This window comes from Python bivittatus, unplaced genomic scaffold, assembly GCF_059951505.1.
Source record: "Python bivittatus isolate LINGU-HERP-01145 unplaced genomic scaffold, Pbiv_v1 ctg000700_np1212, whole genome shotgun sequence".
NCBI classification, from domain to species: Eukaryota; Metazoa; Chordata; class Lepidosauria; order Squamata; family Pythonidae; genus Python; species Python bivittatus.
Genome location: NW_028277098.1, coordinates 71321111 through 71337290, shown reverse-complemented (window position 1 = coordinate 71337290; position 16180 = coordinate 71321111). Strand labels below are relative to the sequence as shown.

Genomic DNA, 16180 nt, shown 5'->3' with positions numbered 1-16180 from the left:
ACACACAAACATATTGTTCACCAGCAGCATGTCAATGCATCCTGCAAAGCCACATTCTAGCCTCTGTCAAATTATTTGAAGTTTTATTCATTCATACTCATTGCCTGCTTTTGTACCACCCCAAACATGCTAATACTCTCCCATCCTGTTTAATGTGTTACAAGAATTGCCCGTCCATTCCTACCCTGAAGGATATTTGTTGACATGCAGTTGCCACTTTCATTTAAATCCCAACATATCTATCTTGGGATTTAAATGAAAGTGGCAACTGCATGTTGAAGAAACACCCACCCTAATGGCCATGAATAAACCAAGAGAGAAAGAAAAACTGGTGATAAGTTGCCACAGAATCTCTCTAAGCCCAACTCACTTCACAGGGTGGTTGTTGTGGGGAAAATAGGAGGAGGAAGGAGTATTAGGCATGTTCGCTGCCTTGAGTTATTTATAAAAATAATAAAGGCAGGATAAAAAACAAAAAACAAAAAAAGGAAGAGGCTAATTTTAGGTTAACATCTCCCCTTGTTGCTCTCCCTGCATAAATTACTTTAAATATTCATTTGGGGCAAACTTTATAATAGTTTGGTTCTGGGGATGAATTCACAATAGCATGGGCTTCCAGCAAAGCTCCAGATATGATAGTGTTCTTGAATGTGATTGTGCAAGGTTTCCATGTTCTCACATGAGACTTCAGAGATCTCATGACGTTAGTGATCTCATTATAGGCTTGCTATTTAAAATAAATAAAGATTTGAAATTGATTTTGTGGAACTGCAGGCATGGTTTAAGGAAGGGATGGATATTTTGACATCTCAAAGCTGCAGCCTATTAAGTGAATGAACAGTAACAGGAAAAGAAACACAATTCCAATTCATGAGCCATTGTGTGCATGAAGACTAAAAGCAAAATTTGTTGTTGTTGTTTAGTCGTTAAGTCGTGTCCGACTCTTCGTGACCCCATGAACCATATTGCGCCAGGCCTTCCTGTCCTTCACTGCCTCCCTGAGTTTGCTCAGTTTCATGCTCATTGCTTCAGTGATGCTATCTAACCATCTCATCCTCTGCCGTCCTCTTCTCCTTTTGCCTTCAATCTTTCCCAGCATCAGGGTCTTCTCCAAAGAGATCTCTCTTCGCATTAGGTGGCCAAAATATCTGAGCTTGAGCTTCATTATCGATCCTTCCAATGAGCAATCAGGGTTGATTTCCTTTAAGATTGACTGGTTTGACCTCCTAGCAGTCCAGGGAACTCTTAAGAGTCTTCTCCAGCACCACAGTTCAAAGGCATCAATTCTTCGGCGCTCGGCCTTTTTTATGGTCCAGCTCTCACAGCCATACATTACTACTGGAAAAACCATAGCTTTGACTATGCAGATCTTTGTCGGCAAGGTGACGTCTCTGCTTTTTAATATGCTATCTAGGCTTGCCATCGCTTTCCTCCCAAGGAGCAAGCGTCTTTTAATTTCATGGCTGCAGTCTCCGTCTGCGGTGATCTTGGAGCCCAAATAAATGAAGTCTGTTACTGCTTCCATTTCTACCCCTTCTATTTGCCAGGAATTGATGGGTCCAGATGCCATGATCTTAGTTTTTTTAATGTTGAGTTTCAAGCCAGCTTTTGCACTCTCCTCTTTCACCCTCATCAAGAGGCTCTTTAGTTCTTCTTCACTTTCTGCCATTAGGGTGGTATCGTCCGCATATCTGAGGTTGTTGATGATTCTCCCTGCAATCTTCATTCCGGCTTGTGATTCTTCCAGCCTGGCATTTCTCATGATGTACTCTGCATATAGGTTAAATAAGCAGGGTGACAGTATACAGCCTTGTCGTACACCTTTCCCTATTTTGAACCAATCGGTTGTTCCGTGACCGGTTCTAACTGTTGCTTCTTGGCCCGCATACAGATTTCTCAGGAGACAGGTAAGGTGGTCTGGTATTCCCATCTCTTTAAGAATTTGCCACAGTTTTTTGTGATCCACACAATCAAAGGCTTTTGCATAGTCAATGAAGCAGAAGTAGATATTTTTCTGGAACTCTCGTGCTTTCTCCATGATCCAGCGAATGTTGGCGATTTGATCTCTAGTTCCTCTGCCTCTTCGAAACCCAGCTTGTACATCCGGTAGTTCTCGGTTCATATATTGCTGAAGCCTAGCTTATAGGATTTTGAGCATAACCTTGCTAGCATGTGAAATGAGTGCAATTGTGCGATAGTTTGAGCATTCTTTGGCGTTGCCCTTCTTTGGAATTGGAACGTAAACTGACCTTTTCCAATCCCGTGGCCACTGTTGCGTTTTCCAAACTTGCTGGCATATTGAGTGCAGCACTTTAACACCATCATCTTTTAGTATTTTAAATAACTCAGCTGGAATCCTGTCATCTCCACTAGCTTTGTTGTTAGCAATGCTTCCTAAGGCCCACTTGACTTCACTCTCTAGGATGTCTGGCTCAAGGTCAGTGATCACACCAGCGTGGACATCAGGGACATTAAGATCTTTCTTGTATAGTTCTTCTGTGTATTCTTGCCACCTCTTCTTAATCTCTTCTGCTTCTGTTAGGTCCCTGCCTTTTTTGTCCTTTATCATGCCCATCTTTGCACTAAACGTTCCTTTCATATCTCCAATTTTCTTGAAGAGATCTCTAGTCTTCCCCATTCTATTGTTTTCCTCAATTTCTTTGCATTGTTCATTTAAGAAGGCCTTCTTATCTCTCCTGGCTATTCTCTGGAAATCTGCATTCAGCTGCTTATATCTTTCCCTTTCACCCTTGCTTTTCGCATTCCTTCTTTCCACAGCTATTTGTAAAGCCTCATCAGACAGCCATTTTGCTTTCTTGCATTTCTTTTTCTTTGGGATGGTTTTAGTTGCTGCCTCCTGTACAATGTTACGGACCTCCGTCCATAGTTCTTCAGGCACTCTGTCTACCAAATCTAATCCTCTAAATCTATTCATCACCTTCACTGTGTACTCACAAGGAATATGATCTAAGTCATACCTGAGTGGTCTAGTGGTTTTCCCTACATTCTTCAATTTAAGCCTAAATTTTGCAGTAAGAAGCTCATGATCTGAGCCACAGTCAGCTCCTGGTCTTGTTTTTGCTGTCTGTATAGAGCTTCTCCATCTTTGGCTGCAAAGTATATAATCAATCTGGTTTCGGTATTGACCATCTGGTGATGTCCATGTGTAGAGTCGTCTCTTGTGTTGTTGGAAAAGAGTGTTTGCTATGACTAGCTTGTTCTCTTGACAGAACTCTATTAGCCTTTGCCCTGCTTCATTTTGTACTCCAAGGCCAAATTTGCCTGTTATTCCGATTACTCCTTGACTTCCTACTTTAGCATTCCAATCCCCTATGATGAAAAGGACATCTTTTTTGGTGCTAGTTCTAGAAGGTGTTGTAGGTCTTCATAGAAGCGGTCAACTTCAGCTTCTTCAGCATCAGTGGTTGGGGTATAGACTTGGATGACTGTGATATTGAATGGTTTGCCTTGGATACGCACTGAGATCATTCTGTCGTTTTTGAGGTTGTACCCCATTACTGCCTTTCCCACTCTCTTATTCACTATGAGTGCAACTCCATTTCTTCTAAGGGTTTCTTGCCCACAGTAGTAGATATAATGGTCACCCGAATTAAATTCACCCATTCCCGTCCATTTCAGTTCGCTGATTCCCAAGATGTCGACGTTCAATCTTGTCATCTCATGTTTGACCACATCCAGCTTGCCTTGGTTCATAGATCTTACATTCCAGGTACCTATACAATATTGTTCTTTACAGCATCGGACCTTCTTTTCGCTTCCAGATACATCCACAGCTGAACGTCCTTTCGGCTTTGGCCCAGCCGCTTCACTCTTTCTGGAGCTACTTGGAAATGCCCTCCGCTCTTCCCCAGTAGCATATTGGACACCTTCCGACCTGAGGGGCTCATCTTCCGGCATCATATCTTTTAGCCTTTTAACATTGTCCATGGGGTTTTCTTGGCAAGGATACTGGAGTGGGTTGCCATTTCCTTCTCCAGTGGACCACATTTTGTCAGAACTCTCTGTCATGACCTGTCCATCTTGGGTGGCCCTGCACGGTATAGCTCATGGCTTCACTGAGTTATGCAAGCCCCTTCGCCACGACAAGGCAGTGATCCATGAAGGGGAAAAGCAAAATAAAAACCTGTAATTTCACAGCCAGAAATCCAGTTTTGTCCTGTCCCATCATTCATCCACTAAAATGTAAAATTTATTGCTAATATATGGAAATGCTAAACTAAGCTGATTAAAGATTTTCTGGTAACATTGCCAAAAATATTTCTGGACAGCTTTGATTTGCTCCTGATTCCCAACTACAGAGCTTTTCCCCCCTTGAGCAAGGAAGCATTTGATTCTAGCCTTACAACTCCCCCAGATCCTACAACCTGCAGCAGCGAGGAAGTTGATTTAAGTCAACAGTCAACAGTAAAACTACTGTTTTAGTAGTAGCAGTGTAGCAACCTGAGGCGAGAACTTGGTTGACACACATAATACCTAGAAACCAAAAGGATTAGAGTCCACTTCCAACTGGATCTGCATACTTAAAATAATAAATCCCAGCTGTATATAAAAACACTACACTAAGCAAATAATCTACCATCAGTAAGTTTTTACAGTAAAACAAAGAGATTGCTAATAGGTAGTAGTGATGACCATCTAGATGGGAGTGTATTCAAGCAGAGCATTTCTACTTCTAGCATGCTCTCAATCATATTCTTTGTATACCTTCTTTGACCGATGCTCTGGTGATAAGGCATCACTACCCAAGAGGCTTAAATACATTTTCGGTCAAAAGATGCCTATCCATATTCTAGGTTCTGTGTAGGCTTAGTTATGGGGCAGAACAGCCATTTTTACTGTTTTCCAGCAACTATCATCTAAGCCTTCTTTACCCCAATCCAACATTAATTTATTTAAATATTTTTCATATTTATCCATTTGGATTGTACTGTTGGCTCTAAATAACCAGGTGTTAATCCTTCATCAGGGCATTGAGAAATTCCTCTTTCTTCCTAGACCCTTTGGTTCCATAACTATATAGATGGGGAACAGTGCTCTGCTCTGCTTCTCTTGACAGCCGGGCAGCTGAACTTCACATTCCTGCATGCCAAGTCAGACTGAAATTCCTTAGAGCAACAGCAGTTCATATCCCAAAGGAGTTTACCTGATGCCGAGAGAATCAGCTGCTGCCATTCATTCCATCTGAAGTCAGCTGGCTGCTTTCCAGGAGTTCTTGCTATGACTCCTGGTTTTTGCTTTTGTTTTTTTTAAATATTCTCTCCCTCCTTTATCACTTCTTTTCTTCCACAATTACTACTCCAGATTTTCTGACTAGGCTGAGCACTGCTTTTAAAAGCCTTTCAAGTGTGGCATATGATTCTACCCCCATCCACACAGTTTGCAAGTAGGTATCTGTAGGCTGAGTGTTGGGTTTCAAATTTGATTGCCAGGAGGGTTGTCTCAGGCCAACTGAAGATAATGCAGAGCTAAACTGGGGTGGGGGATTAGCTAAGTAATAGTTAAATCCATTCTACAGATGCTTTTCTGTGGATCAGGCTATTCTGTAACCTAATATAGTTACCACATAGCACTGGGCAGAAGTGTGGTACTGCTACCATAATCACACTTGGACAGGAAAGACCATCAGGACTACAGCTGGCAAATACTTGGACTGTATCCTGCAGTTTCCCTGTCTGCCTAGCTCTGAATGTGTGTGGTCTATATGTCAAGCAGCAACATTGGTGCATACTGGAATGGGAACTAATTCATGGGTGATTCATAGAATATTTTGAGTTGGTTACATAGCCTGCTGTGATGTGCAATCCACTTGAAATTTTTTCATGTATGTTCTAGGTACATCTGTGTATCAAATCCTGAATCTATTGCAAGAACATATAACTCAGGAGGTATTGTCTAATTTAAGGAACAAGGGTGAAATCTCTATTGCAAGGGGCCCATTACATCACTGAGTCCAAATACTGCTGTGTGGATATCCAGATCAGTGCATCTCAGACAGATGTCCATCTAGCTTCCACTTAAACATAACCAAGCTCATCATCTATTTGGGTAATTGGTTCCATTTTCAAATTGCTATTTTTGTTGGGTAGGTTTTTCTAATATTAAGTCAGAATTTGCCCCTCTGCAGCTTAAATCTGGAATGAGAGAGACCAGGCCTTAAGCTTTTCTGTGTGACATCCCTTCAGATATTTGAAAAGTGCTGTCATATCTCCTCTCAGACATCTTCTCTCAATGCCAAACATATTACTCCGCAGTAGCCAAATTTATACCACACACTTCATTGTGTTTTTGAATTAATCCATTTTCTGAAATTGCACAATGCTTCAAGGTATGAAACAACTAATTTGATCCAAGTTTACATAAAACATTAAACTACCAACAATGTTCAAGTTAATCAAGCTTAGCACGTTGTGCAAATTCAAGCATGGTTTTTAATTGCCCTAGTTAAGCATGTTGTACAAACCTATCCCCTCTCATTACTGGAAAGGAGTTCAGCTGGGTGAAAACAGTTCTGGAGTGAGTGACAAAATGGAAACAATGATAGAAAATAAGGAAATTCCTGTACTTTCTTGTCATGTGCCCCTTTTGCTAAGAGACTTGAGTATCTGATTTCTATGTGATTGTGACATGTCTGCATTTGAACCACTTCCTCTGTATCTAATTTGGCTCTTGCAGAAGAGTTTTGAGCATGTTCCTGATTTTCTCAATTATATTTTCTCAAGGAATTCCATTTTGGGAGGTATGTTGACATCAATGTAACAATAGATGATAACAAACTATGGTAGTTTCTATGGAATGTGGTTCTAGCTCTATCAGCTGGATCTCAGGGCAGATGATTCAGAGTCTACAGGAGATCTGCTTCTGCTGCCTCAGTAGGAGGCCAGTAGTGGTGTGTAAGTTTGTTGTTTAAGAATTGAATTTGTTTGCAATGTTAATTCAAAGGCAGATGCTTCAAGCCCCATATACTATAGAAGAGAATATAATGCAGTTACAGCGTTAATGGATGCTTGATCTAGATTAAGCCTGTGGAACAGAAAGATTTTAAAAAGTGTAATAAACTGAGAGTGAGAAAAGATCTCTGTCTGTCTGTCTGTCTGTCTCTGTCTCTATATATATATCTTGAAAAACAAGGAAAACTATTTTTAGTAAGCAAGAGATGATTGGTTGGATGGACTTTCAATGGACAGTTAGACTTGGATTTGCAAACATCAGGATCAAATCCTTGTCTGTCCATAGACTCAGAACATGAATTTTAGTTATGTCCTATAGACTCCCTGTCTTGTGTGGAATAATGATAGAGACTGTAGGACACTTTGCATCAAAGTGTTTCAAAAACCATTATGCATAATAAATGCTTCTATGCCATTAATTATGTTGTGGCCCAAACATGCATGCATGCATACATACATACATTTATTTGTAAGATTTGTATGGATGCCCATCTTAAAGCACAACAACAAAGCCATAGAACCATAAAAAACAAAACAAAAAGCAAAACCGCAGCACCTCTGTCATCCCTCTGGGATGCCCCAACAACCAGCCATCACTCTACCCCACGTTCTGGCATTTGGGTCACATAACACCAACTCTGTGGGCCTGCACTGGTTGCTGATTGGTTTGGGGGTTTAATTTAAGGTGTTGTTGTCAACCTATAAAGTCCTTCATGGCTTGGTGCCTGGATACTTGCAGGACTGCCTGCTCCAAGGGAATCTGCCTGACACCCTAGATCTTGTAGGGAGCAACAAGAGCCAAGAGGGGTCAAGGACAGAAGGCACTGTTTTTCCGTGGCAGTGCTGATACTTTGGAATGGCCTCCCTATGGAGATCAGACTCACTCCTCCTTGCTGGCTTTCAGGGTTTAGGATTCCCATTCCATTACTCTCACGTTGTGGTCCTTTGTCCATTTTAATTTTTCACTACAGCCAACTTGGCTTGGTCAAAGGGTACATGCACATACACGCCATTAGCTGAAGGGCAATATGAACAAGTGAGATAGGTAAATACTGTATTTGTGCAAAGCTGGGTATGAGTATGGATGTAGCGGTGATAAGTCATAGATGAATGGAGAGATGAAAGCCATGTAAAGACTTATGGGATATGTGGAAAAACTACAGTTGCCATCCACCCGCTGAGTGATATAATGTACCTTCAACATAATGTCAACCTTGAACACAGTATCCATTTTCCCAACAGATCCTGAATCCCAGAGAAAGAGGACAGTACAGAATGTGCTTGATCTGCGGCAGAACCTTGAAGAGACCATGTCCAGTTTACGGGGCTCTCAAGTAACTCACAGGTGAGATCTCTGCTCTTGGTTCCTTCTGCTCTTGGCTACAGGACTGAAGTGACATTTTGGTGCATTATAACAGATCAGTTGGCCAGTTTCTGTTGGACCTTTTATTAAATCAAAGGGCAAAAGAGCCAGCACAGCTCATCTAATAAAAAGCAAAAAGCACTTCTATCCTGAAGGATCAGAATTTTGAAAATCTGGCTTTAGAAAGGTGGCTGTCCTATTTTCCAGGTACACTGTTCTTTTCTGCAGACTTTGCTAAAATGAGATGCTGATTTTATAAAATTAGTCAGTTCTGTTCTTTAATCTTGGGCATCCTCTTTGCTGCGTGCTGTGATCTGTGTTAATGGCATTAGGATGTATCTTGATTTTGACAGCAGTGAGATTAGCCTGTGTTTTGATTCAGAAAGTCAAGCCATATTTACTCAAAAACACTGAATACTGTTTAGTGTTTCTAAGTATAGAAAACCTGTTTCACACCTAACTGTAACCCTAATGTGTTTGGCTTGCTTTTTTTTTTTAATAATAATTTTATTGAACATTACAGGTAAAAAGATAAGAACTAAATAAACTAAAAAAAATTAAAGAATAAAAAGAACAAATAGAAAATGAGGAAGGAAGGGAGGGAGGGAGGGAGGGAGGGAGGGAGGAAGGAAGGGTGTGTGTTCCCTCTTCATCACAACCAGTATAAACAATTTTAGTAACTTATCACCTTCTCTTAAAACACAACAAATTATGTCTTCTTACGCAGATGTTAAGAAATGTGTGGAATAAAGAATTAGAGGTTCTTATATTGTCTAGACAATGGGAGAATGTTTTAACTTCTATAGCAAGACTGTCAATGGACCCCAAATTACAACTTATACAACAAAAATAGTTATTTAGAATTTATTGTACTCTATTACGTTTATATAGAAAAGGATTGTCAAAAACAGCATTTTGTTGGAGATGTAATAAGGATAATACTTCTTTAAAACCAATGTTTCTATAATGTCCTATACTTACCAAGTTTGGGGAGAAAGTAGTGGACTATATAAATACGATTATGTGACAAAAGCTAAAATTTTCAGAGGATAATATTCTTTTGAACTTTATACCTAGTACATGGAACTTGACAACCGGACAACATAAATGGATTCTCTGTGCCCTTACTATGGCCAAAAGACTGATATTGCGGCATTGGAAAGATAAATATATGGCCCCATTTATTCAATGGATTGATGACCTGATTTCACTTGCTACTTACGAGTGGATTGCCTATAGACATAGACTTTGTATGGACAAGTACAATGGAATATGGGACTCATTTATACAAAATACAATAGGTTAAAAAAATAAAAAACAAAGAACATGATAGTCATATAAATGTATTAAAGATATTTACGTACTAGAATATTTGCATTAAATAAATATATAAAGAATTGTAATTGTTTACTGTTATAATGATATATTAACTTTTTTGTTGTATTTCATTTTTTTGATAAAGCACTTTCTATATTTTTTTCCTTTTCAATAATAAAAAAATAAAAGAAAAAAGAAAAAATAAAATATATAAAAAATTTTAAAAAACAAATTATCTCTTCTTCCCATGCCTCATCTGTTATCTATATACAAAACTTTAAAGCCTCATTGTTCAGTCCTGGTCAGCAAAGGCCCATTAAGGGTTACCAGAGATAACGACATATCTATTTTAACCTTGATCAAATAAACCAACTTTATATTCCTTCCTTTTATTTTTAACAATCTTGTTCTTTTTATATTCCTTCCCTTTACTTTTAACAATCTTGATCCTTAATCCCCTCAAATAAAGTCCTAGAACTTGATTTTTTCTCATTTTTTCTTTGTCCCTTCTCACAAAATTCTTCACAATACTTTAACAAGTCTTTTTTGTAAATCCAGTAGAAGAAAACTATCCAGGTTTGGTAAGACTTCATTTGTATATCCAGTGCAGCATCTCCTTCCACATCATTCCCATAGCCTGTCATTTTTAGATCTACTTTCAAATAAGCCTCAGTCCTATCCAGTAAAGCTTTCTCCTCTTCCATATCATCTTCCAAACACAGTCTGTGTATAATGGCTGACATTGTAAAAATTAACTTCTGGGTCCATTGTTCACAAATATCCTTTAATACGTCCAGTGTTATTTTGTATTTTGCTCCATTCTGTCAAATTTAAGTCAAATTTAAGTGCTTTTTTCCTTTAATTGTAATCTTTAATTCTTTCTGGTTCCTGCTAGTATCCAACCTCCAAAATCCCACCTTATCATACACACACCCATATATACTCTGTGTGTGTGTGTGTGTGTGTGTTCAAAATAACAGCATTTTTCCATGGGAAGGATTCTTATCATTAGTTTCAAAATCAAATCCATCTGGACTGTTAGTCCATTTATAACTTTCCAAAATCAACACTTCAATCACCTTTTTGCTTTTTATTCCTCCTCGGAAAAAAAGAATTTTTTAAGTCCTTAAACTTGTATAAAACATCTTTCACTAAGGATTGAAGGAAACTCACTCAGTGTAGTAAAACCTGCCATTATGAAGGTTCCTAAATATCCAAAAAGCAGTTAACAAGCTACTTCCAAAAGTGATTAAGAAAGGAAGTATGTGAACCCTGTGTCCTTTCTAAAGGCACCAAACTGCGATTTGGGCTACGATGGCTTCCCTCATCTCCCAGTGCTCTAAACCCACTGGAGACCTCTATTTCGCAGTCTCCTTGCAAGGAGCAGCTGTCAGGGGCACTTGTGGGTGATCCCAGTCCAATCCTTCTCCAGAGAGGAATCGCAAAGAGTTGGTCTGGTCCATTCACCGGCTCTTCATTCTGCCGCGGTCATTGGCTCGTCTTCTGTTTGCCATTTCTTCCCCAGAAGTTGTGTTTGGCTTGTTTTGATTTAGCATGATGTGTGAATCCATGGGTTACAACTTAGCATTACGTGTGAACCAAACTGTTACGGCTTAGTCAACAAACCACAGTTAAAATGTCTGGTTTCATCATGTGTGAATCATCCTAATATCTTACTTCTTAAATCATCCCTGTGTCTTAAGGGGGACAGTAATTGTGAAATTAGCTCAACAGAGCTGGAATCCTAGCACTCCCATTCCTCAGACCTGAGCTTTGGCAGCAGCCTCCCTGTAGTAAAACTTTCCCTTGGCTTCCTACTGTCCAAATGAGCTAATGCAGTGACAGCAGCTTTCTGGACCTCCAGTGAGCAAACCACAGCTATGTGTCAATGTAATTTGGTGGGAGGTGGGGAAGGGGTTGGCTGGCAAGGTGAACTCATGGAAGTTGTGATTAGAGTATTTCTCACCATCTTAGGGAATGGTCACCCTCTGCCCACTTTTGCTTTCAGCCCTATCATTTAACTCTCTGGTATCCTAAATTACATTCTGAGCCTTGCATCAGGGTGTGGATAGTAACTTTAATAATAACATAAGCACAGAAAGAGATGCTTAGCCATAAAGCTTTAGTTTCTGACAGTGCAAATTTAGCTTTTTTCTCAAGGAGAGTCACCCTGTTTGTATCTTGTTAGCACCAGTTTGAGTTTGAAATTACTAAAACCCTCCTGGAGTCATTTGGAAATATTTTGCACACAATTCCAGAGATTAATGCAGATCATGGATTGTTTATATATACTGAGTGAACTTCAAGTAATGACTGATTGCTTCTCTAAATGCAGTGCTCCCTCCGTGTTGCTTAGTTGGTTTCTTAGCTTCTGTCCTGCTTTTCTACCCCACACCACAAAAAGGGATTCTGGCTCATGATGCAGAACAAAAGTCTCACACTGACTGCCTCACTCCATGTAGGGTGGGAGCTGCCAGATGAACCCCACCCAGATGAGTCATTGCAGCATGGGATCCAGCAAGGCAGGACTGCTGGGCTGCTTCCAGCTGATTTGTTTAGTTAAATGTGACGAGGTTGGATCAAGGGAGGTTGCTTCATGGAAGAAATCCAAGGCATTTTTTTACTTCTACAGAAGGCTAGTTTTGAGAGAGCTGGGCTAGCCAAGAGGAAAAGCAAGGTGAGAAGCATATGGATCTTGAGAGATGGGAGGATGCCAACTCATCATACAACAGAATGTCTGTGCGTCTCACTGGCTACATGTGCTCTTACTGCCAGATAGACTCAAAGCAATCAGTTTCTTTAAGGATGTTGAACAGCTGCACTTACGCTTGTGCCCGTCAGGAAGCCAATCATTCATCCATTCATTGCTTGTGATGTATGCAAGAACTTGGAGAAGCAGGTTCTAAAGAGTAACTATTTTAATCTGTTGAAGTTGAATCAAGAAGAGTCTTGTGACACTTTTTAGCTTAAAAACATTAGCACTCATAAACTGCAATCCCTTTTTCAGACGCAAGGCAAGGATGGACACTATCTGTGAAAAAAAAACATTTTTAAAGACATATTGTATATATTCATCATAGAATAAAAAGATATGTATAGCCAGCACTATGTGTGCATAAGCCTGTGACTTGAGAAGCATGTGATACCTTTGATGAAATGACTTGCAGTCCACAAAACTGCATGTCATCACAAATGAGTTAATCTTTAAAGTCCACAATGCTTTTCTTTTTGTTGTTTCTGAAGGAAAGGTTAAAATAATCATAGTCAATCTAAGTCCAATGTTATAGCCAGGAAATCCAATGATTAAAGGACATACAGTGGAACGCAGAGTGGTCAAATACATTGCCTCAGATTCAAATTATAACTTACATTCCTTTCACCATGGTCTTCATTGTTCTAAACTCATTTGGCTGTAATCATGTAGCAGTCTCTCTGTATTTGTTCTCTGTGTCAACTAGTCTTCAGATGATAAGTCAATCAATAGTGGTGCCTATTGCTTTCTTTTCTCCTCTCACTTTAGGTATCAGAGTTGTTAGATCTAAAATTAGTGTGCTACACCCATAAACAATCATGTAAGAGTTTCAGTTGAATCTTCTCTCTTTGGACACATTAAGAAATAGCACTTTGAAATTCAATTAGTCACAAAAAATAAATGGAACTGAGTACAGTGGACCTTTCTCCAAGGATAATGTGTAAATCAGTCAAAAATATTCATTTAGAAATGCTCATATACTGAATAATAAAAGAAATGTCAGCTAGTTAGCACTAGACCTCATGCATGTTGAAGTTCCTTTGCTAGTTTTCCTCCTCTTGCACTGGAATTCTCAAAGCTTTTCCTGAATAAGAGAGGTATAGATGATGGTTGGTTCCAATGAATGTATTGTTGGGTTATTGTTGGTTAGAGCTTTTAGCTATTGTGGTTTCTGTTTTATTGCATATTGCCATATATACATTTTGAAACAAACAAACAAATGAATAGCACTGAGCCATAAGGCTGCAGATATGGGGATTTGTATAGGCTTTCTGATGACCATCTGTAGGTTGGGGATGGAGCATCTCTCCTATGCCCAAGTTCTTTCTATACCTGTCAAAGAAGAATGAAATGGCACTCGTCCCAACACTCTTGGCTTGTTGTCATTGGATCACTGTATAGCTGTCTTGACCAAACAATGATCCAGCAGTTTTCCAAGAAGAAAAATCTCACGCTCTTGAAAAATTGGCCCATGGCTGAGAGAGGTGATAAATGCTGGAAGTATTCCCAGCTATATAAAGAAGGCAATTATAAGATCTTTACTGGAAAAGCCCTTGACTTGGAAGATCTCTGCAAATATATGCCAGTTTCTTGGATAATTTATAAAGACAATTGTGGCCTTTCAGCTCTGAATGCATCATGATAAAATGATTATGTGGACCTATTCCAGTTGAGGTTTTATCTAAGATGAGGCTGCTTTGGGAGGACGACTTGTTCCATAAAAGAGATGTTATAGAATGCAACTGTGTTTGTTCTCCTATATCTATTGGCAGATTTCAATAACATACACTATGACATACTGTATATCTGGGTGGTGGGTATGTAGGTGGACTACTGTTCAACACCTGGGTCTCATTGGGGTCTTTCTTGTCTGCTATGCCAGGAGTTCTCTAAATGTGGATCAACCCAACAGTTTGTAGAAGAGTTACATTTTCTTAAAAAAAAAATCCTGACTAATCTTGCACAGACACAACAGCACTATGGTCAAAACTCTCTTTGAACTTTGTTTCTCCTCTGCCTGCACCAGTATGCGTCCATGAAAAAAAGCTGTGTATCAGAGGGGAATATCCTAAAGCCTTCTCCTTGATAAACTCATTTTCTTTGTATAGGGATTTTGTTTATTTGAAGAGTGTTTCAATCATATGCACATTGCCCTGAAGTACACAAGTATACCGTCTTCCCAAAAATAGGTTTAATAAGTAGGGAAGAGATGCAGTAGCCTTTTCTGCCTGGAAGGCTGGAGATACTATTAGGTTGGAGATGCTGTTTGAGTGAACAGTAGTTAGCTTGCTCATTTACATTACTTACTTGAGATGCCAAAAGTGGGCAAAGATCAGTGGGACCTAAAGAACAGGGATTATATTTAGTAAGATAACACCCACATTATTCAAATTTTGACCTGCCCTTTATTTTGAGTTTTGATGTGCTTGCAAAATGAAGTCATTAAAGAAAAATAATTGAATCTTGAATGGAACCTAGACATTCATCCACATTAGACAATAAGTTGCTCCCTGATTGTACACACTTCAGACTGCATGGAAGTGAATCACATTTTGAATGTGCCCTTATGTAAAATATTCCCTGCAGGTAAAAAGTTTGCTAGCACTCCTATCTAAAATGGTATAACAGATGTGGTTAACTTGTGGTTCTCAGAGCTGCTCTTTAATGCCTTTAGTGCCTTCTGTTCAGTGCTGCTGAAAGTTGTAATCTACACCCTAAATACGTTTAACAGGGATTTATAAATCAGGAAAACATCCCAAGCTCCCTTTAACACCTAGGAAAAAGTGAAATTCCAGACCCTGTCAACGTGGTAGAATCCTCCCTGCTTTGCATTAGTGCTCACTAACTGTGATACTTCACTCCCCAGACAATATTAAGTCTTGTCCACTCCTGTCAGAAAGCTTCAGGACAGCTTCTTGTGTCCCAAATAACACTGGTATAAAATAGCCTAATTATTCCCCTCCACCCCTCATATAATAATTGTTATTAGTTTGTGCTAAAGTAACTTTCAGTCATTGAAGGAACACATGAATAGATTTTGAGAACGGTGATGAATGTTCTATCTTCCCCCCTTTTTTTAAAGGGTTACACTTTGCTGCTTAAAACATGTTATGTGTGAAATCTAGATATGTTAGTTTTATTTTCATGCTATTAAAAATTGTTCCACAAAGCTTCTGCCATTTGAAGGCAAGTAGATAACCAGATACCAGAGCCAATTTAATACACAATTTAATGCTGCGAAGCTTATGATGTCCTTTAGGTGCTGCCCTACTAAAGTCAGTCACTCTATCTAAACATATGGAAAATAAAGGGATCCTCCTACTGAGAATCTGGAGTGTGTTGACTTTGCTCCCTGGCCATGAGACTGAGCTAAAGGCAGTGTTTCAGAATGGAAATCATTGACATGGAATATGCAATGGATATTCTAAGTGGTGTGAATTTTTGCCAGCAGGAGGCTCTCCTTAAAGCTGGAAGTGTTTAAAAACTTCCGGCTACAATGATACTCAGATTTCATAAAGTGGCAAGGAAGCTTCTGAGTTCTCCAGAACTCTAGATTGGATATTAAGAGCATGAGGGAAGTAAAAACAGCCTTATGGAAAAGCCCCAAACTGCAATTTATAATCCCTCTAAGATGTGATTTTGGGTTGCTGTAGGGACTATTAAGAGCTGTTCCTATTGCTGGGAAAACATAATTTTGGGGAAAAATATAAAAACAATTATTCAGATATGTCTTCAACTTTAATAAGGGTACATGTATCACCTGAAAAGCATGGAATACAA

At 39.3% G+C, this 16180-nt stretch overlaps 1 protein-coding gene across 7 annotated transcripts in view; it reads left to right on the top strand.

The window, feature by feature from the left end:
* The window catches only part of NAV1 (neuron navigator 1), a 297342-nt gene that overhangs the window by 151756 nt on the left and 129406 nt on the right, over positions 1–16180 (top strand). For all 7 annotated transcript variants that reach the window (XR_015798556.1, XM_088154273.1, XM_088154270.1 and 4 more), the window contains one exon: positions 8211–8313. Coding sequence is in view for 6 of the 7 variants with exons in the window: in XM_088154273.1 (XP_088010399.1) it covers positions 8211–8313 (103 nt within the window). In the remaining variant the exon portion in view is untranslated. The remainder of the gene's footprint in view (positions 1–8210; positions 8314–16180) is intronic.